The sequence below is a fragment of the Ursus americanus genome, chromosome 13 (assembly GCF_024610735.1).
Source record: "Ursus americanus isolate L20-20 chromosome 13, mUrsAme1.1.p, whole genome shotgun sequence".
NCBI classification, from domain to species: domain Eukaryota; kingdom Metazoa; phylum Chordata; class Mammalia; order Carnivora; family Ursidae; genus Ursus; species Ursus americanus.
Genome location: NC_142139.1, coordinates 36,889,613 through 36,911,146, shown reverse-complemented (window position 1 = coordinate 36,911,146; position 21,534 = coordinate 36,889,613). Strand labels below are relative to the sequence as shown.

Sequence of the window (21,534 nt, the reverse complement as noted above, 5' to 3'; positions counted from 1 at the left end):
TCACTGAAATAAAATGAGAGTTTTTCCCTCCCCCTTCTCCATAAAAATGAGCACCCCCTTTTTTCTTCGAGAGCCCATTTCTTTCCTTTTTTGAGGGAGAGAGAACATGAGCAAGAAAGGGGGAGGGACAGAGGGAGAGAGAGAATCTTAAGCAGGCTCCACACCCAGCACAGAGCCCGACGCAGGGCCTGATCTCACAACCTGGAGCGGAAATCAAAAGTCAAATACTTAACCAACTGAACTACCCAGGTGCACCCCCCCCCAACACCCTTTTCTCTCTTTTTTGGGGGGGCGGGGAGAGTCGATTTCTGCCACTGTGTCCCAGATTTAAAACCATACACATCTCTGGCTCTTTCTTCTCCTTCATCAAAACCATTACTCTGAATCCAGTATAAGAAAACCAGGCACTTTTTTTAAATGGAAAAACTAAGAATCATTCCTAAAGTTAAAAAAGAATAAATTGACATACTGTTTGAAATGCACCGAGTATCTCTGAAAAGACTCTGAGGCAAACAGGCCATGTGTGTTGACTCAGGGAAAGAGAAGCTCTCGCTGCTGCACTTGTGCTCAGCACCCCAGCTAGGTGGAAAGGGGCCAGACCTTGGGATCACACGGCTTGGGTTCAGCCCTGGCTTTGCACTGGCCAGCTGTGAGGCTTCGGTGCCTTACTGACCCCTGGGCCTCAGTTTCCTGAACCATAAAATGTGATGTCTAGTTCTGAAGTCAAGCCACTCTCAGCTAGTTATGAGGGGCATCTATTATCAGACATTGCTAAAAACAGTGTCTGGCGTACAGTATGGCATATGTAACTGCTCACCACTATCATCCTCCAAATTCTGTACCTTGTTCTTGCATTAACTATTAAAATGTTAAAGAAAAAGAATGCACCTTGAAAAATACCTAAGATAATCAACAAAGACTTAAATAAGCACTATTCTCTTCTGACCTGAAGAGAAAAATAAAATTATATCCACAATCGCATTTGGGGCTCAAAAAGTCATGCTGCTGATTTGAGAGCAAATATTAGCATATGCAAAAGGCCAGCCCGAGAATTCATTTTAATAGGCCTGAGGATTTTTTTTTCATCCAAGGGTAACATTGTACTCCTTCCAGATATTGTGCAGAGGGTAAGCAGCCATGCCATGGCAAGCGGAAGGAGCCCTCAGAAGAATCCAAGGTGCAGAGCTGCTACCCAGAGTTCACAAAAGGCAACTAGAGATGACAAGTTTACAGGAATGTTCTCCACTGTTGATTCGATCTCACATTCTTTGTTTTTCCTCAACAGCTGGTAAGGATTCAGGAAGTAAAACTGAGCTGTCACAGGTTTGTTTTGTTATATTAATTGCAGGCAACACCCTGACTTCGTGGTAACTTTTATCATGGTCCAAAAGAGTTTTCTGAGTAATAGAAGTTACAGGGAATTGGCCACATAGAGATAATACCTTCCCCCCTTCAGGATTTCTGCTCATTTTCCTGGCTATCAAAGAAAACGTTTCAAATCACTCATTCTTGACAGCCTTAAAAATTCTATTTCATTCAGGATAAACAATACTTTGGTTGGTTTGAAAAGATGTTTCTTAGACAGCCCGGCTACCTCCTACGCCGTAGGAGTTTCAAAAGGGGCTATAAAGAGAATGACAGCTGCTTGAATTCAGAACTAGAAATTAAAATAAAAGCTATTAGAAGTGAAGAAAAAACCCACACCACGGGGAGACAGCTTTAAAGAATTTTTCTCTCTTCTATAAATTCTAGTTACCTGCCATGAACTTATTTTCACCACAGAAACAGCTATGTATTTTTTTAAGGCATTAAATAAGCTTTTTCCCTCCAGAGAAAAGGGGAAATGTTCATCCCACACAGAAGCATAGTTAAGATTATATAGGAAGTCATATAAGAAGTTGCTGTGTACTTTGTCACCAGCATTAGGGGGGCTGAGCTTCTGGGAGGCTTCTGGGGAGACGCCAATGCAGGGGAAGCAGCTCGCATGATTTATGGGCACACCACAACTCAATTACAGCCCTGAAATTTCTGGCTGCCTTTTCCAACCCATTGATCTCATCATTGTAGAAGTGAGTTAAGAAATAATCTGTCTACATGTACTGTCACTGATTCAAGCCTGGTCTTAGATTTAACTTCACAATACAGTAATTCCATGTCAGGGAATCATAACATTGCTCTGGAGAGATGGCAAGAGGCCTGGCACTCAGGAAGTTATTATCTAGAGCCCATCCATGAAGTGTCATGCCAAAAAAATGATAAGAATCGAGAGAAGATTGCCAAGCTTGAGCCAAAGATCTGTTAGTGCTCAGTTACTTAGTTTGGTTATAATTCGCTGTCAAGCTGATCAGATAGGTCTACAAGAAAACATCAAAAGCTGTAGAATGTCACCGAAAATTCACATCAATAATGGTTTTACGGTGGTTCTTCTTACATTTTGGGCAGGACAGCGCAGTTACAAGTTACTTACAAAAGCATGTTTTCATGAAGGCAATTTCCAAAGATGGTCTCTTGGGAACTGAGATTAGAGAGGCCACAGCTGCCATGACTGTCCGCTATCCACCCTTGACATCTACCGAAACGAGCGTCTGTTAGTATAGTGCTTGCCTCCCATCCTTCACCCTCCCAGCCTGTGAGTGAATGGGGATATATGTCTGTGAGGTAAAGTAAGGGGGGGAAATGAGCTCTCTATTGTTCACGGTTATGAGACTATTCTAAGAAGACATAACACAGTATTACGTAGTATTTTTTCTTAAAATATTCAGAAAATTTTAATATTTTCTTAATATTGACTTTCCATAGGCAATATGGAAACTGACTTTCCATATACACTATTCATACCAATACCTTTTACACTATTTTTACCAAACCTATTTTCCAAAGCAGTTACATACAGCAACACGTAATGAAGATGCTAACAAAATGCGATATTTCCTTCCTCTTGATGGAAAGGTGGTCTAAATATTTTTAAAAAGACCCTCGAGGCAAAAACTAAGACATAACTGCTATCATACATTTATCTATGAGCCTAAAACGTGGCTGAAGACCTCGTTTTGATTACCTGCCTCCATACTCCACATCGAGTTAGTCAAGAAGTCCCCTCAACGTGCTTGAACACCTCTCCCAGATCATATTCCATCCCCAGTGCTGGTTCAAGACCACATCAACCTGAGCCTAAACTACTTAACCAGCCTTTGCCACGGGCCTTCCTGATTCCTACAGACAGATTAAGTCCCATTCAACTTCCTTTAACATTATTTTCCATGCTACAACTCTTCTCCCTTGCTGAAAAACAGTAACTTCTCTTATCATTCTAAATACCAGGAACATTTTTTTGGCTTTAATAATAATACTGAACAGCAGAAGCTAGTATTTGAGTGTTTACTATATGCCAGACACTATATTAAGTATATGAACCACCTAAAACCTTCTCAACCATCCTCAGTAGTAGATATTATTTAACTCCCATTTTGTAGGTAATAAAACAGATTTAGAGAGGGTAAACTATTTGCCCACCAGAAGAGTCAGAATACGAATTCCTCAGCCCAGACTTCTAACCACCTGTTCATTCCTTAGGCTGACCTTACCAGGGCTGGCAGCATCTCATCAGGTCCGCCCGTCACTACCCCTCATCCCTGGCCCCTTGTCATCAAGCTAGCCTCTTTACCCCCGGTCTTGTTTTTGCTCAGCGCTGCTGCCATGCCTTCATTCAAGCTAGTCTCCTCATTTGAAATCTTTCCCCTTCCAACTACCAAAATGGCTCCGCTCAACGAAACCAGGAAACCTTCCCTATCTCCTGCAGCCCTGGAGTTCCCTTCCCAAGGGCCCTCACAGCCAATAGCCCAGCACTGGGCACTTACTGCTGTGCGATTTCATTATTTCACTACGTAGTGACAGAAGGAGAATAGAATATCAACTCCTTGAAACAGAAACCCCGTGTGACATGATGCAGAGTTTATAAAAGCTCTTCAATAAATACGCAGTTGGGAGCACCTGGGTGGCTCAGAGGGTTAAGTGTCTGCCTTTAGCTCAGGTCATGATCCCAGCGCCTTGGGATCAAGCCCCACATTGGGCTCCCTGCTCAGCAGGGGGGCCTGCTTCTCCCACTCTGCCTCTCCCCTCCACTCGTGCATGCGCTCTCTCAAATACATAAAATCTTAAAAAAAATAGATATGCAGTATAATTCTGATTTTAGTATCAGCATGAGAAAAATTACTAATAAATGATAGAGGCAGAAAAACTCCAAACTGCCAGGAGCATTCCATATTTTAGGATTAAAAATCTACATTTCAAAAGACCTTACAGCAGCCTACTTTTTAGTTCTATTCTCTTGCTTATGCCTCATTATTCAACAAGATTTTTTTTTGACATACCTAAGGTGGCTCATTTATCTCATCAGCATTATTCTCACTGAGAGGGGACATTTAAATGTTAGGCAATCATTTAAAAAAATCTAACTTGGTACCATTTGGGCTGAAAGGACATCTATATACAACTTATTTGTCCTCCAATTTTAGAGACTGAGCCATGTCACAGTATGTTCTTCCTTAGAACAGAAGGGAAATGTTCATGCTTCACTGTTTATCTATCTCCCTTTCAACAGTTACATTTTCACTTTTTGCTTATAAGGCTCTGCATCCTTGTCACACTGTAGGACTACAATAACACATGTTCAACAAAATGTGCTGCAGTTAGCACATCCGGGATCCAAGTGTGAAAGTGCCAACCCAACGATACCCAAGTAAGACCTACTCTATAATATTAAATCTTACCAACTGGCTTGCAAGATGATTCTGTTTTCAACTCGCCATAAATCATATTTTTTAAGTTGCCTAAACAAATAAACTGCTATATCATGTACAAAAGAAGATGGGCACAGCATACCTAACTACCCAAGACGATACAAATAAAAACTTGTCCTGTGAATGCCTAGTTCTGTTTAGAATTAGAACTAGCATAAAGAAAGAGAGAGCTTAGTCAAGATTTGGATGACAATCATCTTCTCTCCCAATCCCCAAACCTTCAAAATTTTTCTTTTGCCTTGAATGAAAATAACAAAGAATATATCTCATATAGCCTCATGAACCTTCCTTGTATTTGGGAGAATTACGACAAAGACAACAGTCTTGGGGCACCAGGGTGGCTCAGTCAGTCAAGCATCCAACTCTTGATTTCAGCTCAGGTCATGATCTCAGGATTGTGAGATGGAGTCCCGAGTCGGCTCCGTGATCACCAGGGAGTCTGCTTGGGAGTCTCTCTCTCTCTCCCTTCTGCCCCTCCTCTCTCTCTCATTGTCAAGAAAGAAAGAAAGAAAAGAAAGAAAAGAAAAGAAAAGAAAAGAAAAGAAAAGAAAAGAAAAGAAAAGAAAAGAAAAGAAAAGAAAAGGAAAGGAAAGGAAAGGAAAGGAAAGGAAAGGAAAAGAAAAGAAAAGAAAAGAAAAGAAAAGAAAAGAAAAGAAAAAAGGAAGGAAGGAAGGAAGGAAGGAAGGAAGGAAGGAAGGAAGGAAGGAAGGAAGGAAGGAAAAAGACAGTGTCTCTTTATATAAGAGGTAGTAAGGAAATAAATATGGAGCGGACAGGAGAAAAGGAACGTATGTTATACACTGAACTTGTTTGGAGTTACTTTATTACTAATTCTTAGAAAATAAAAACACAGAAAGATAATTGGAGAATGAACATAGACCTCTGATTTTTAGTTTTCCTTTTAGCACCTTCCAGCCTACCTCATATTTTGCTATTTCACAACAGACTTAGCCAAATCTACTCAACTTTGAAGTTCATGAGTTTATTAAATGCTATATGAAAATGAACAATATAGCTTCTACAAAATAAAGAATTTTAGTAAAGATTTAATAGCTGCTCTATTTAAAGAAATCTAGCCAGAAATTATACCCATTTCAGTTCATATTAATCAACAAGGATCCTTAAGCAACTAACTGGAATTTTAAAGTCTTTGCAAATAATAAGTTTAATATCATTGAATCGTATATTACAAAGAAAAATAACGAGCATTGTATATACAGTATGGCTAGATGTGCCAAAGCCAATTAAAGTCTTTAACAAAGTAAAGATACTAGGCATCTTTAATTAAACTGGTCATCTCTCAATTGGGATGGGGGTGGGGTTGAACATATCATAATAAAAGTCATGTCTAACAGCAGAGGGTTTCGCTCTCATTTGACACCCACTTGGTTTCTCTGCTTCTAGGCCTATCCTACTTCAGCTCATATAACAGGCTTGCTGACTCTTCACTAATAATGACTTTTGTTCTGCCTGGTGTTAAATTTAAGCCACTTCTGACAGTTTTCCAGGGCTGGCTATTTGGTACATCACAAAGTTTCATACCCTACTCAATGTAGAAGAAGAAATAACATACTACAAACCACCTAACTCAAATACCAAACCCTAGGGATGAAGAAAATCTCCAGTTATCTAGTCTAGTCCCTTGAATCTTGGCAGATAATCTACCCAAATTTAAACAAAAACTATTTGCCCTGGGTTTCATTAAGTGAAGTTTAATTTATACTACAGTGCATAAATGGGAGAGAGGGCATATTTGCAATTAAATATTCTATCAGACTCATGTAACTTATAAAATTAGGAAAAAATAATCCACTAAAGTTGGCTATAATGCATACCTTAACCAAACCTAGAGAAACATAGCAAATTACTACTACTACTGATAAGAACAAACACAAAAAAGATGAGATTTTTTGAAGCCTCTGAGTTGAAAATTACAGAACTTAGGCTGCTGCAAAAAGAAAAAACATTTATGTCTTAATGACAAGAATACATGTTTTTTTTTTTTCCTGGAAGGGGGTAGAGTTTTCAATATGCTAAGTGATATTCAGTAACACAGTTTTTTAGTAACCTGCCCCTATATGCTTCCTTTCAAAAGCTTTTCTCTTCATTTATCTCCCACTCACTTTTTTTTTTTTTTTTTTTTTTTTTTTTTGGAAAATGCAATATGTAGACCCTACCTTGTTCTCTCTGAAGCAATCCTTTTTCAGAAACTTGAGTTTCACTAAAGCTTAGCTATAAATAATGGGGGGTGGGGGATAAATAATAGTTTTTAATTGCTTTATCTTATGACCTGTAAGATAAAATAAAATCACTCTACAACAAAAGCAAGAATTTTCCTGATTCTGACAACTTGCAACACCAACAAGAAATTCCAAGGCTGCAATCAAGAAAGATTATAACATAAAGTTATAAAATACAAAATGTAGAATAAAACATCATATACATAATGAACATAAAAACAGACTAAAGGTATTGAATATTTCAAAATCTTTTTTCCCTTATAATCAAATAATTATTATATGACCTAAAAACTGGGAAAGCTATGATTAAATACCATCTTGCACATTCCCATAAAAGATGTGCCAAACACCACTTCAGCAACTTCTTACCCATTAATAATCACTTAGCAACCCAATGATCAAAAGACCAGTCTACCATGTATACATGATTGGATATTGTGACTTAATTCCTTTAAATACCAAAAAAGTAGATGTGATTCTAAGACTAACAGTCCCTCTTTGGTCATTTCCTTGATGAAACATAGCCAATTCAGTTTTGCTCAAGGGCCAATGAGCCAGTGCAGATATTATTCCGTATCTCCTTGACTTCTTTTTCTCTTCTACTTCCCAACATTAGCCTCTTTCACAATTTATTAACACTTGCACCAGAGGACAAGTGAGATGCAAGAAAAGGTGCAATTCAAGCCAGTCAGTTTTACTCCTTATTAGCAACTCTGTTGAGAGAGTGAAGGTGAGAAGAAAAGAGAACAAAAAAGTTAGGTGGGATCAGAAGTTGAAACTGATGCCGAAAAGGAAGCTCCGAAATTATAGGTTGATTTTAATGATTCATGCTCTTCCTCTGGAAAATAAGGATCTGACTGCAAAACTAATAGCTGTACCATGTGATGCGTGTCTCAAACAACGTAAAAGAATACCAGCACCACCAGCACGCCTTCGCCCCCTGTGTCATTACAGGAAGCGCTCTGAGTCCTCCTGCAGAGACTCCCGAGTCAGTTGTCGCTTGCATGGATCTCCGCATATTAACTACCTGGACATTTGACTGCACAGCTCTTTATGATGAAGGTACTATCTTTGTTTCGGTCTGCATTCCCTTCCTCCCTGACAATCACCTCATACTTCCCAACCAATATAACTTCGGTAGCTTGAAAGGATAATAAATGAAAGTTAAAAAGAAAAAAAAAAAAAAAGGATGAGAAGAAGAAGAAGAAGAATGATGATGAACTTCAAGTTCAGGAAATGTCCTCAACAGGTGTGAAGTCCCACAACATAAGAGTCCCCATTTTGGACATGCCTCCTAAAATTGGAGGTTCTGAGACCAGGACTGTTTTCCTCTGCACACCAATAACCACATGACTACAAACTGGCAATCGGTGACTTCTAGAGGGCACAGTCTTGTTGTGTAGAGATCAATGTTTAAAATTCAAATTCCCAAGCTCTCTTTAAACAACGAGGCAATCTGGCAATGCTGAGACAATGTGACTGCGAATAACTAGAACGCGGCAGCCGGGATGGGACGCGCGCGAGAACTTCCATTTGCCAGAGTCCCACCGCAGCTTACTTCGCTCAGCCTGGCCCCCGAAGCCAGGTCACTCTGCCACCCCTGCTAGATGAGGGGACGCCGGCCTCACAAGAAAGTCAGAAAAATGGGCCACATAAGATGCAGAAGCCCCAAACTCTAGTGCAACAAAAGGCCATGCCTCTAATCTAGATGCATTTAATGTGAGACTATCAGCTCCTCTCAAAAGATCTGCTTTAATTTTAGTTCCCCTTCCATTTGTCTCAGAGTTATATAACCTCACAGGAGGTCACACAAGCCTCCCAAAAAAGAAATTTAAGCTGTCTTTTAAAAATAAAAAAAGAAGCATGCATAACAAATACAAACACAAACCTGAAACTTGCATTCTCTCTCTGACAAGAAAGCTTTACCCTCCTGGTTAATCTCAAAAATTATCATCTTAAGGGGACAAAGGAATTAAAGCACAAAGGAAGGAAAACCATGCCCTTCCCTGGGGACATACGATATGCCATACTCTCCACATGCTGTCAAGCAGAAAAATACAATTAACATCTTACCATCTTCCAGCTCAAGACAAAGATTATATACAGCCACGGGTCTCTTAGTCCTCTGGCCTTGTCTCTTCGATTGCCTTGGTGGAGCATTTGGGGGGGATGTTGACAGGGAGACTGGCTCCGGGAATGTGGCATCAGGCAGGGTCCTAAAAATCTGCCATCAAGGCATAAAGGACATTAATCATTTCCCATGAACAGAAACCTGTGTGTTGCAATAGTAAACCAGTATCAAACAACATTTGATTTGGAGCTCATCCCAAACATGCTGGAGCCGAAAACCCATTTCTTCAAATTTCAGGTACAGGTCCTAAGCCGTTCGTTTATTTTTTTAACAGAAGATTTCAAAATAAAATTTCCCATTAAAATTAAGTAAAAGCAACATCCAATCATTACATTTCAAAATAAATTTATCCCCAGACTAGATATGTATAATTATCTTTACCAGGTGTAGACAATACCCCAGCTATTCATCCACAAAGAAAGTAGCCAGGATAAAACATTAAAAGTAAATATCCCATTAAATTTCATACAGGGTTATATTTATGCCAAATGCTGGTCTCAATTTTTTTTTCAAACTACATAAACAGAAACATATGACTGCAAATATTTTTTACACATTTAAAAATAGCCTATGCTTAGGAAATTACCTTTCAGATTCCTATGTACATTTTTCATAAAATGCTTTATAGATTTTATCAGTTAATACCTTCCAACTTCTTTTAATAATTTCCCTTCCATTTATGAAACCTAGATTATTAGCACCTTGATTATTTTACAGTGTCACTCATAGATCAGCAATAATAACATTAATTAAAATGTGCTGCTTCTTTGCTTAGCAATTTTTTTCTTTTGAGAAAAGCAATCTGTACTGTAAAGGGAAGCATATCATGCAGAGGTGATTTATAATAGACCTTCCAAGACCTGGGTTCAGAAGCTTCCTGTCCCCAACAACAATGCAGACCCTTCAGTCTTCAATGAAGTCATAAAATACAATATTTAGACACATCAACCTAATAGACACTGCATCTCCAAGAGGGCTGATGTTCCCCGACTGAAGGCAGGAAACAGGAAGAAAGCTAGCTAGCATTAAACAAAACATAAATATAGAACTCACAATAAAAGGCACTGTGGGAAAACCCCACTGCTGCAAGGAAATGAGTATTTATGCATTTAAATAAAAGCAGGCGTGTGACCTGGGTATACAAGTGAGGGTATCACATATGCGTATCACATTTAACAGCTAAAGCCATGTCAGAGTTATAATCGCAGAGTCTAAAAGTTCTCACCTAAAAACTATTATATACCAATAAAAATAGACAATTTCAATGGAGCCTTTGCTTTATAGTACCATACTGCCCCCTCATGTGTAAATGGAATACAAAATGATTTCAATTACTCTGGACAAATATTTGCTAGCTAAAATGTAATTTAGTGCTCCAACTGGTAACCTGCTAACACCATATTTCCACAGCCGCTGTGTTCCAATCGGGCACTCTGGCAAATAGCAAACTACTTATCTGCCTTAAAAAAAATCCTCTGCTGTCTAAACTACTGTCCACAGCTGGATTCATTACCATCTGTCACTGTACAAATTAAAAAGGTTGTGGGATAGTGGGAACAGGAGAGAGGTTAGGCTGAGAAACGTATGACAATGTGAAGGAGAGGAGAAAAGATGGGAAAACGTACTTCTACTGCTAGAAAACAGCACATGTGTATGGCCAACTTTTGGAATAGCTTCTTGATTTACCTATGTTTGATCTTTACAAATATGGGAAATACCTCTGGGACAGTACTGGAATAGGATACCAAACAATACACAGAGCCAATACATCCAAAGCCTAAATAAACAATGTCAAAGTTACATCCCCGGAACTGATGCTGGATAGCTGATAACCTTCTGAAAAGACCTTCCTCCAAGATTCACACCAACGTGAGTAAGAGGATGAGTAGGAGTGTGGAGACAGCTCAAGTCCAGAGTCAAACTCTAAGCAAGACAGGACCTGGGAGTGTGACTCCAATGCTCTTGGGGGACTGATCTGAGACATCCCAGGGCTGAGCCACCAGAAGCCTCTGGAATACTTACGACAATGTTTAGTTTACATCAGAGTATCTGAGAGATTATTATTCAGCCATAAAAAGATAAGGAAATCTTGCCATATGTGACAACATGGATGGACATGAGAGCATTATGCTAACCGAAATCAGACAAAGAAACACAAATCCTTTATGATCTCACTTATAGGAGGAATCTTAAAAAACAAAAACAAAAACAAAAAACCCTAACTCCTAGAAATAGAACAGATTAGTGGTTGCCAGAGGCAGGAGGGTGGGGATGGGGGGAAATGGATGAAGGTGGTCAAAGGGTACCAACTTCACACTTCTTCCGGTTTTAAGATAAAGTTCTGGGGTTGGAATGCACAGCATGGTGACTATAGTTAACACTACTGTATCGCATATTTGAAAGTTGCTAAGAAAGTAAACCTTTAAAGTTCTCATTACAAGAAACAAAAATGTTTTAAGTATGTGAGGTGATGGGAGTTAACCAAACTTACTGTCATAATCATTTCACAATACATACATAGATCAAATCATTATACTGTACACCCTAAACTAATACAAACATTTTATATCAATTATATCTGAATAAAACCGGGGAGAGATTCTCTCAGGAATGGGGACTGAGCTTCAGGCTTGTTGTTTTCCTTTGATTTGCATTTTAAAGCTTCCGGGTGATTCTTCTGTGTAGCCAAGGCTGAGAGATACCCATTCAGACAATCATTATTTTGCACTCTGTACTTTTGCTGGATAGACCAGAGTCAAAATCAAAACACCAGAAAAATTATTTCAGAAAACTGACGCTGAACATACACAATCAATTCCTTGGAATTTCCCAAGTCCTAATTAGAGTAAAATATTCCAGATTCTAAATATCAACCACTCCCTCAATAAACTCCACGTTGTATTAACATTTCAAAGAGTTAACCTATCATCTGAATGAGGGGGCACCAAAGCCCGTTTGCTAACTTGAGAAGGCTCTATCCTAGCTTTTAAGTCTTCTCAACTATGGAAGTTTAGACATACTCCTTCAAGCAGGGTACCTCATTTTCTCATCTGTACAGCAACTAGATCTCATGTTATTACAGGGATTAAATGAGAAAATGTTTATAAAGTGTTTAGTACAGCAATTGGCCCACTGTAACCAGAAATAAACGGGAGCCACTGATACTTGAAATACGATCACATACAGTAAACAGTGATAATAAAAATGGATTTAGACCCTCACTACTCAGCTCAACCACTGTTTTGAGAGGGCACCAATTTCTTAAGGTTTTGAATATTCCTCCAATTCACTGTTTGGTTATTCTAAACACTATGATTCTAAAATGTTTATGGAAAAAGCCCATCAAGCAATGGGCAAAGGGAAGAAACAAATAGAGCCCCTTATTGAAATTCCCAAGTCGGCTAGAATCACAACATTATTTTGTGTGCACTGCAGCACTAAAATCTGAGATGTAAATCACTTCCTTTTTCATTGAATACATTTAACATTTCAAAAACACCTACTAGGTAGTAGGCTTTAATATTCTCACAACTTTTGAGGGAAGCATTGTTCCCCACATTTTAAAATGATAAAAGCTCAAAGATTAAACAATGAATCCAAGTCTCCAGTTTGAAAATGATAGAGTTGGTATCTCCACCCTCAGCTCTGATTCCAAAGACCCTGTTGCCAGTTTGAAAAACAAAATTTCATTCTAGGGGGAAAAAAATCACCAACTATACTGTTCTATATCTGTTTAAAAAGAATAAAACTGGAGATTATATAATCTCAGATTATGTATACAAGAGAATATCTACCTAAAACTCACCATCACTGAGCTATGCCTTCCAAACGTTTCAAGACCCCATTACCTTTCATATGCATCTATCTTGTTTGCCAAGGCACTAGCCTCAAGCACTCACTCTTTTTCTTGTTTGTTTTTTAAGCTACAAAGCTATGCTTTCATGGTTCTCTTCGAAACACCAGAAATAACTTTTTAAAAATATTCTTTTTAAAAAGCAGGAGAGGAAGAAACAGTAAACTGTTTATACTTGAAAAGTTTTGACCTGTTTTCTGGCCATCTGATTCTAGAAGTTACAATTTTGCTTGTCTTGTTCTGTGTGGCCAAGATGCGTGTCACCTTTAACACTGACTTCCCGATTCTAGAACCACTGTAGGGATGCAAATTCCTTTACTGCCCAGGTCTCTTTCCAAAATCTTTGGACTCTCCAAACTTCCCCAGCACCACGCTTCCTTCACTGTAGGGCAGATGATCTCATCTGAAACAATACTAAAAGATCAAGTCTACTCAAAACAGTATTTTCAGGATAGAAAGTTTCTTCACTGCACCTACGTATTTTACAACAAAGAAAAACTCAAACCAGACAATCCAATGACAAAAAACAAAACTCGGCATGTAGGCATGTCAGGTAAGTAAGCGCATATTCAGGTCTCCTGAGTGTCAGCACAAACACAAGTCTGGCACCACCTCTCAGTCACAGATTCCTCAGACTCAACAAACTGCACATTTATGCCCATGGGACTCAGCCACACAGATAAATACCTCCCCAAGTCCTTCCTGCTCTGCGACCAGGGGCCACATATGGAAATGATTGGGCTGTGTCTGCTAGAAATGCTTTGTAGATAACAGGAAATAAAAATGGTCTCTGAAAATTTTGCTTTAATGCCTGACTCAAACCTGCAGCGTTTGATTCAACTAAATTAACTAGTAATATGGTTAAAGGAAATTAAGGGGGATGAGATAATTCTTTTTTTTTTTTTTAAGCATGTTTCTACAGAAGAATTCACTGGTCTTTACTGCAATAGGAAGATTGTTAATACCTGTGCGTATTTCTATCATCTTCAATAATAATAGTCACAACTATTGGGTAGTTGAAATATATGCCTGACATATTCCTATGACCAAGTGCTTGACCTACAAAGGTTTGAACCCAGATTTCCTGACTCCAGTCCGGATGTGTTAGTCACTATGCTGCCCTGTCTCCAGTATTATGCAGCACATTAAGCCCCATCCACACTATGTCATCTTTCATGATGGCATATCTCACCTAACTATTCTACCCTTAAACAGAGAGAGGGATAGCCAGAAGGTGGTTGGAAATCAATGCCTACTCCCTTTAGTAAACATTCAACGTACACAGAGGGACCGAAAAAAAATTCTAATCTTCTTTCCACAATATTGAACTACGGAATGGCCCAGATATCGCTTTCAGCTTCAGAGTCTATATTGTATTTAGACAAACATTCATCACCTTAAGATTGTATGACTCTAAGCTGGCACCAAGGTAGCATGAACCTTCCATCTACAACATAACTTCGGAAGTCAGCTACTGTGTGAGCAGTACACAGAGAACTCTGAAAACTTTCCAGCTGTCTGTCCTTGAATTGGCTCGACCCCAGGACTAAATACAGGTCTTTTACAGAAAATGTAACCAGAATCAACAATAGGGGCTGACAGTGAAATACCAGTTGGGTTTAGACTTGACGCTGGAAATATTCTAAGGCTTCACGTTTGTTCTGGTTCATTAGAACTCAGAATCTCAGAGCTGAAAAGTATCCTACTTATCTCACAGTGGAACAAACAGACATGCCTGTGGTTAAAGATTTGCTCGTTATTTATACCACTAGTTAGTGGTAAACTCAAGCTCTAGTTCCAGACAAGGGCCTCAACGCCAACTGCTATTTCCCATCTTCCTGGCTCTGGTCCTTTCTTTCCAACAGACTGCTCTTTATGCATGTAGTTCCTCATCAGGGGAGATTCTGTTTAATAGCTGCAGTTCCTCCACGTGCTTTCATATGCGTTATCTGATGCAACCCTCAACACGGGGATCTGTGGGACTTACGCTGGACCATGTTACAGGGTTTGGTTCAGAGTCCCACAACTACCCATCAGCATGAGGCCCCTTCCACTGTGTCACAGAAGACAGGGGGAGGGCAAACATTCCCAGTCCCAGCCTATTGATCCTACAAGCCTGGGCTTTCACTGTGGCCCTGACTTATTGTGAGCTTTTTGAAAAACAACTTCAATGTTTGTTTACAACAATCACCCCAAAAAAAGAAAAGAAAAGAAAGAAAAGAAGAGAAAAAAAAAGAAAAGAAAAAAAGTGTACTTTTTGGAATTTACCAAATTGCTACAGTTCCTGTTTTTCTTTCTTTCCAAGTTTTTAGCCTTAATTTCTAGAGACATTTTCAGACCCCTTCCCAAGTCCTAATAGGGTATATACACCACATTGATTTCTGTAGCACTCCATGCGCTAGAGTAATACATAGTTGACTTTGGATTTTTTACTTCAAGATTTTGGTAAATAACAACTTCTATCTACCAGACTTTATATAATGAAACATCCCCCAGAAGTACCTACCCTAAACTGTGGGTACTTTCAGTGGCATTAACTGTGCATGCAACATCAGTGCCCTGGTTTTTCTAGTGTTCAACAAGGACTGACAGAGGTAATAATAACAATAATTAATAACTCTGATATATTGGGAACTAAATGGCATTAAGAAAATGTTTATAGGCTTCCTAAATAACTTTCTTCCCAATCAATTCATAAGAGAGACTTCTCCTGATTAAACCAAAGCTACACTGCTCTTACACTCATGGTGTGAACATATATTCCCAGTTATAAATGTTGTTTTCTGGTTTGCAAACCTTTAAAAACACTCCAGGTGCAGTTTTATCAATTTGCACCTGCAAACATTTGGGAAACGCAAGCATACACCTTCCAAAGTCAGAAGAATACACTTTCCCAAACACAGCTGTAACTTTGATTTTCTAAACCCAAATGCTGACAAATATTCTTCACTAAATAAAAACCCAATAAATAAAAAGGTTTTCATTTCGAAATAAAAGCCTAGAATAACAGTAAGGAAACAGAAGTACTCTATATCAACAATGAAGCATACTCCATACATAATATTCCTTTTTTTTTTTTCTTTTACTCTTCCTTCTCCAATTTTGGTGTACCACTTCCCCCAAAATTTTTTGAGGTTTTTTTTCACCCTTTATCTTTGCAGGACTCAATGCTCCCTCAGAAATCACTTGGTTCTAACAGCAACACAGAGGATCAGAACACTTGGAAGCCCACCATTTGCAATCCCCGAAGGCCTGGGGAACCACAAGATGAAGCCTCCCCAATCCAGCACTAGTTCTGGCCATGACAAAAAGCAGGCCCCTGATTCAATGATACCTGTGACACTTTAAACTGAATACAAGTAAACACACTCATCATTTTATGACATTTTCAAGGTGAATGACATTTTTCTTTTGGAATACAAGCCATGACCCCGTCATCTGAGTAGGCCAGAATGACCATTTCCCTAGAAAGAAAAAATAAGCCACAGACCTATTAATTCTCTAAAAGAAAATGTGTGAATTTTAATCACAGTGAAGAAAACATCTCCTGAAGGCATGTATATGATTATATTTATCAGAATTATCTGAAATCTTTTTCAAGTATGTACGCCCCCAGGCACGGTCTATATATTTAAGAGATAGTGCAACAGACTTTTCTTTCCCCCCTCCATTTTTTACTTTCATAAAAATAAAATGCCTAAAGCAACACCATGTTTTGAAGGTGGTCAATGGTGGTCCTTTATGAGAAGTTGCATGGTAGGGGCAGGGGACGTTTACCAGTCTTCATATTAAATCAGTGGTTTTAAAATTTATAGGCACAGTTTGGTTTCATTTTTTTATTGGTTTTTTTTTTGTTTTTTTTTTTTTTTGCTTCAAATTAGAGTTGATCCTTGAATAATGTGGGGGTTGGGGTGCTGACCTCCCCTCCCCCAAGCAATCAAAAATCCACATACAACTTTTCACTTTCCAAAACCTTAACTCCTAATAGCCTACAATTGACCAGAAAAAACTTTTTTTCTATATCCGAAACACCAGAAAACGACCCAAAGACTGGCAGAGCAGACTCTCCACAGCTAAATGTAGAAAAGATGCCACACTGAAGAGGGTAGGAAGGGCAAAGACAGTGTCAGGAAACAAATGGACCTGCAGGACTGTCTGCAGGAGGAAGGGACACAGTGGGCAGGGAGAGGGGAGAGGACCAGACCCCATACCAGATACCTCAGGCACAGGGAACACACACTGGAAGAGGAATCCCCATAACATTTGGCTTTGAAGGGGCCTGGCTTCACAATTTCTTACAATTGGTGTGGCTTAGCACCTGGAACTTTAAAAATCAGTGGGCCTGGCTTTGGGAGCTAAAGGGAGAGAGGAAACTGAGTTCCCATCATTAAACAGCACAACAAACAGCCCTGCTGAGATATAGCATACAAGCAGCAATTCAAAAAACACTAAGGGTTTACAGGAAGGAGATTTATTTACTGATATCAGAGCACAGGCTGGAGGGGGCAGGAATCTTTGGGAGACTTCTCCAAGACAAAAAGAGCTAATGACACCATTTACCCACCCTGCTTCCGAGCCTAGATATACGGACACCTGAGGGAACCAGCACAGGGCCAACATTCTCCACCTAGCTTGTTAAAAGCACCCCTGCCCCATCACACTTCTGTGGATATGCTCCCCACAACCCACCCAGACTTGGCAGGAATTTTCCCAAACTGCTGCAGGTCCTCTCCCATGGTGCACTGGTGTGGACCTTGCTGTCACAATGCACCCTGCCCCCTCCAATAAACCCTTAGCCACAGCCCATCCAAAGTGGTGCCAAAAGCTTGGCACTGCGCAAGCAGCCCTGACAGTGGCCAGCACCACTGCAAAGTGACTCCTATCACATGGAGAAGGGATGATAACTAGATACATCATTCTACCTGCAGTCCCAGGAGTGGGCTAGGGGCAAATATTAGGTCTGACTGCAGAACATATCCACTAAAAAAAGTTTCACAGGGGAAAACTCAGGGAAAGCACCCTGCAGTTCAGTGCTACTGTTCCTCTGGAAGATGCATAGTCTAACTCAACTCAAGCACAAGGTGGCCCCAGACTTGCCCACTAACAACACAGGGACCAAACCCTGCCCACAACAGGCAAAGAGAGCCATGGCACATGACTGGCTTGAACAAAGCCAGATCAGCCACAACAGCAGCATGCAAGTAACACACATAGGAGATTCCCATGAAGTGCCAGGTCCTGGTGAACAGGTGACATTGCACTGCAGGACACTTATAGGACCTCTCATTCATAAGCCATTACTTTCAAGAGCAGGAGACATAGCTGACTTGCCCAACACATGGAAACTAACACAGAGAGTTAGACAAAATGAGGAGACAAAGGAATATGTCCCAAATAAAAGAGGAAAATCACAGCAAGAGACCTAAGCAAAAGGGAGATAATATGCCTGATAGAGAATTTAAAACAATGGTAATAAAGATACTCACTGGACTTGAGAAAAGAGTAGAGGACATCAGTGAAATCCTCAACAAAGAGACGGAAAACATAAAAGAACCAATCAGAGATGAATAATTCAATAGCTGAAATTAAAAATACATTAGAGAGAATAAATAGTAGACTAGAGAAAGCAGAAGAATGGATCAGTGACCTGGGAGACAGGGTAATGGAAAGCAATCCAGCTGAACAGGAGAGAGAAAAAATAATAAAAATGAAAACAGTCAAGGGAACTCAGCAATACCATCAAGGAAATAGCATTCATATAGTAGAGATCCCAGGAAGAAAAGAAAGAGAAATGGGGACAGAAAATTTTGTGAAGAAATAACAGCTGAAAACTTCCCAAATGTGGGGAAGGAAACAGAAATCTAGATCCAGGAGGCACAGAGAGCTCCCAACAAAATCAACCCAAGGAGGTCTACACCAAGACACACAGCAATTAAAATGGCAAAAAATACTGATAAAGAGAGAATTTTAAAAGCAGCAAAGGAAAAGAAAACAGTTACATATTCAGGAAACTCAATCCCAGGCTATCAGCTGATTTTTCAACAGAAACTTTACAGATCTGAAGATAGTTGCATAATATATTCAAAGTGCTAAAAGGAAAATCCTGCAACAAGAATATTCTATCCAGCTAGGCTACCACTCAGAATAGAAGGAGAGAGCAGTTTCCCAAACAAACAAAAGTTAAAGGAATTTATGACCACTAAACCAGGCCTTACAAAAAATGTTAAAGGGGACTCAGAATGGAAAGAAAACACCATAAGTAGGAGCAAGAAAGGTAGGATGCACAAAAGCAGTAAAATTATATTTGTAAAAATAAATCAAGGCTGGGGCCCCTGGGTAGCTCAGTCAGTTGAGCATCCAACTCTTGATTTTGGCTCAGGTCATGATCTCGGGGTCGTGGGACTGAGCCCCACGTTGGGCTCCATACTCAGCAGCAAGTCTGTTTCTTTCCCTCTCCCTCTGCCCTCCCCCCACACGTGTGCTCATGCTATCTCTCTCTCTCTCTCTCTCTCTCTCTCTAATAAATGGGTGAATCTTTAGAAAAAAATAAAATAAAAATTAGTAAATGTAAATGTTGAAATTAGAAAATATAAAGTATGACACTATATACCTAAAACATGGGAGGAAGAAGAGTAAAGAATGGGTTCAAACTTAAGTGACCATGAACTTAATATAGACCACTACATGCAGAAGACGTTATACACAAACCTAATGGTAACCACAAATCAAAAACTAGTAATATGCAAAAAATAAAGACAAAGAAATCCAAGTATATCACTAAAGAAAACCAATAAGCTATGAGAGAAGAGACAAGAGAACAAAGTAACAGAAAAGAACTACAAAAACAACCATAAAACAAGTAACAAAATGGTAATAAATAAATACCTATCAATAGTTACTTTGAATGTAAATGGACTAAATGCTCCAATCAAAAAACAAAGAGTGATAGAATAAATAAAAAAGCAAGACCCATCTATACACAGCCCCCAACAGACTCATTTCAGACCTAAAGACACAAGCCGGTTGAAAGTGAAGGCATGGAAAAGCAGTTGTCATGGAAATGGAGGTGAAAAGAAAGCCGGGGTAGCAATACTTATATCAGACAAAATGGACTTTAAAGAAATACTGTAACAAGAGACAAAAAAGGATATTACATAATCATAAAGGGAACAATCCAATAAGATATAACAATGGGAGCACCCAAATACATTAAGCACCTAATAACAAACATAAAGGAAATAATCCATAGTAATACAATAGTAGCAGGGGTCTTTAACACCCCAATTACATCAATGCATAGATAGATCATGTAGATAGAAAATCAACAAGGAAACAGTAGCTATGAATGACACATTGGACCATATGGATCTAATGGATATATTCAGAATATTCAATCCTAAAACAGCAAAATACATATTCTTTTCAAGTGCACATGGAACATTCTACAAAACATTACATATTAGGCCACAAAACAAGTCTCAACAAATTCACAAAGACTGAAGTCATACTATGTATCCTTTCTGACCAAAATGCTATGAAACTAGAGATCAACCACAAGAAAAAATCTGGAAAAAAGCAAATACATGAAGGTGAAATAACAGGCTACTAAACAATGAATAAGTCAACCAAGAAATCAAAGAGGAAATAAAAAATTACGTGGAGACAAATGAAAATAAAAAAAGCAGTCCAAAATCTTTGGGATGCAGCAAAAGCCATTCTAAGAGGGAAGTTTATAACAATACAGGCCTACCTCAAGAAGCAAGCAAAATTACAACGAACCAACCAAATGTTATACCTAAAGGAGCTAGAAAAAGAATAACAAAACCCCAAACCAGCAGTAGGAAGGAAGTAATAAATATTAAAGCAAAAATAAACAAAACAGAAACTTAAAAAAAAAAAAAGATAAATCAATGAAACCAGGAGCTGATTCTTTGAAAAAATCAACAAAATTGATAAACCTTTAGCCAGATTCAGAGAGAGAAAGAGAGACAGACAATAAAAAAAAAAAAAAAAAACAGAAATAACTGACGCCACAGAAATACAAAGGATTATAAGACAGTATTATGAAAAATTACATGCCAACAAATTGGACAACCCAGAAGTGGATAAATTCCTAGAAACATACCTCCCAAAACAAAATCAGAAAGAAGAATATTTGAACAGAATGACAACCAGCAATGAAACAGAATCAGTAATCAAAAAACTTCCAACAAACAAAAGTCCAGAACCACACAGTTTCACAGTTGACTCTTACCACACATTTAAAGAAAAGTTAATACTTACTGTTCTCAAACTATTCCAAAAAATAGGAAAGGAAAGAAAGCTTCCAAATTCTTTCTGAGGCCAGGATTATCATGATACCAAAACCAGATAAAGGCACTACCAAAAAAAGAGAACTACAAGCGAGTATCTCTGGTGAACATAGATGCAAAAATTCTCAACAAAATATTAGTAAACCGATCTAACTATACATTTAAAAAATCATTCACCATGATCAAGTGGGATTTATGT

At 38.8% G+C, this 21,534-nt stretch overlaps 1 protein-coding gene across 2 annotated transcripts in view; it reads right to left on the bottom strand.

The window, feature by feature from the left end:
* ARHGAP10 (Rho GTPase activating protein 10) overlaps nucleotides 1–21,534 on the bottom strand; it is a 313,438-nt gene that overhangs the window by 48,517 nt on the left and 243,387 nt on the right. For both annotated transcript variants that reach the window (XM_087866502.1, XM_045798867.2), the window contains one exon: nucleotides 9,113–9,263. In XM_087866502.1, coding sequence (XP_087722628.1) covers nucleotides 9,113–9,263 — 151 coding nt within the window. The remainder of the gene's footprint in view (nucleotides 1–9,112; nucleotides 9,264–21,534) is intronic.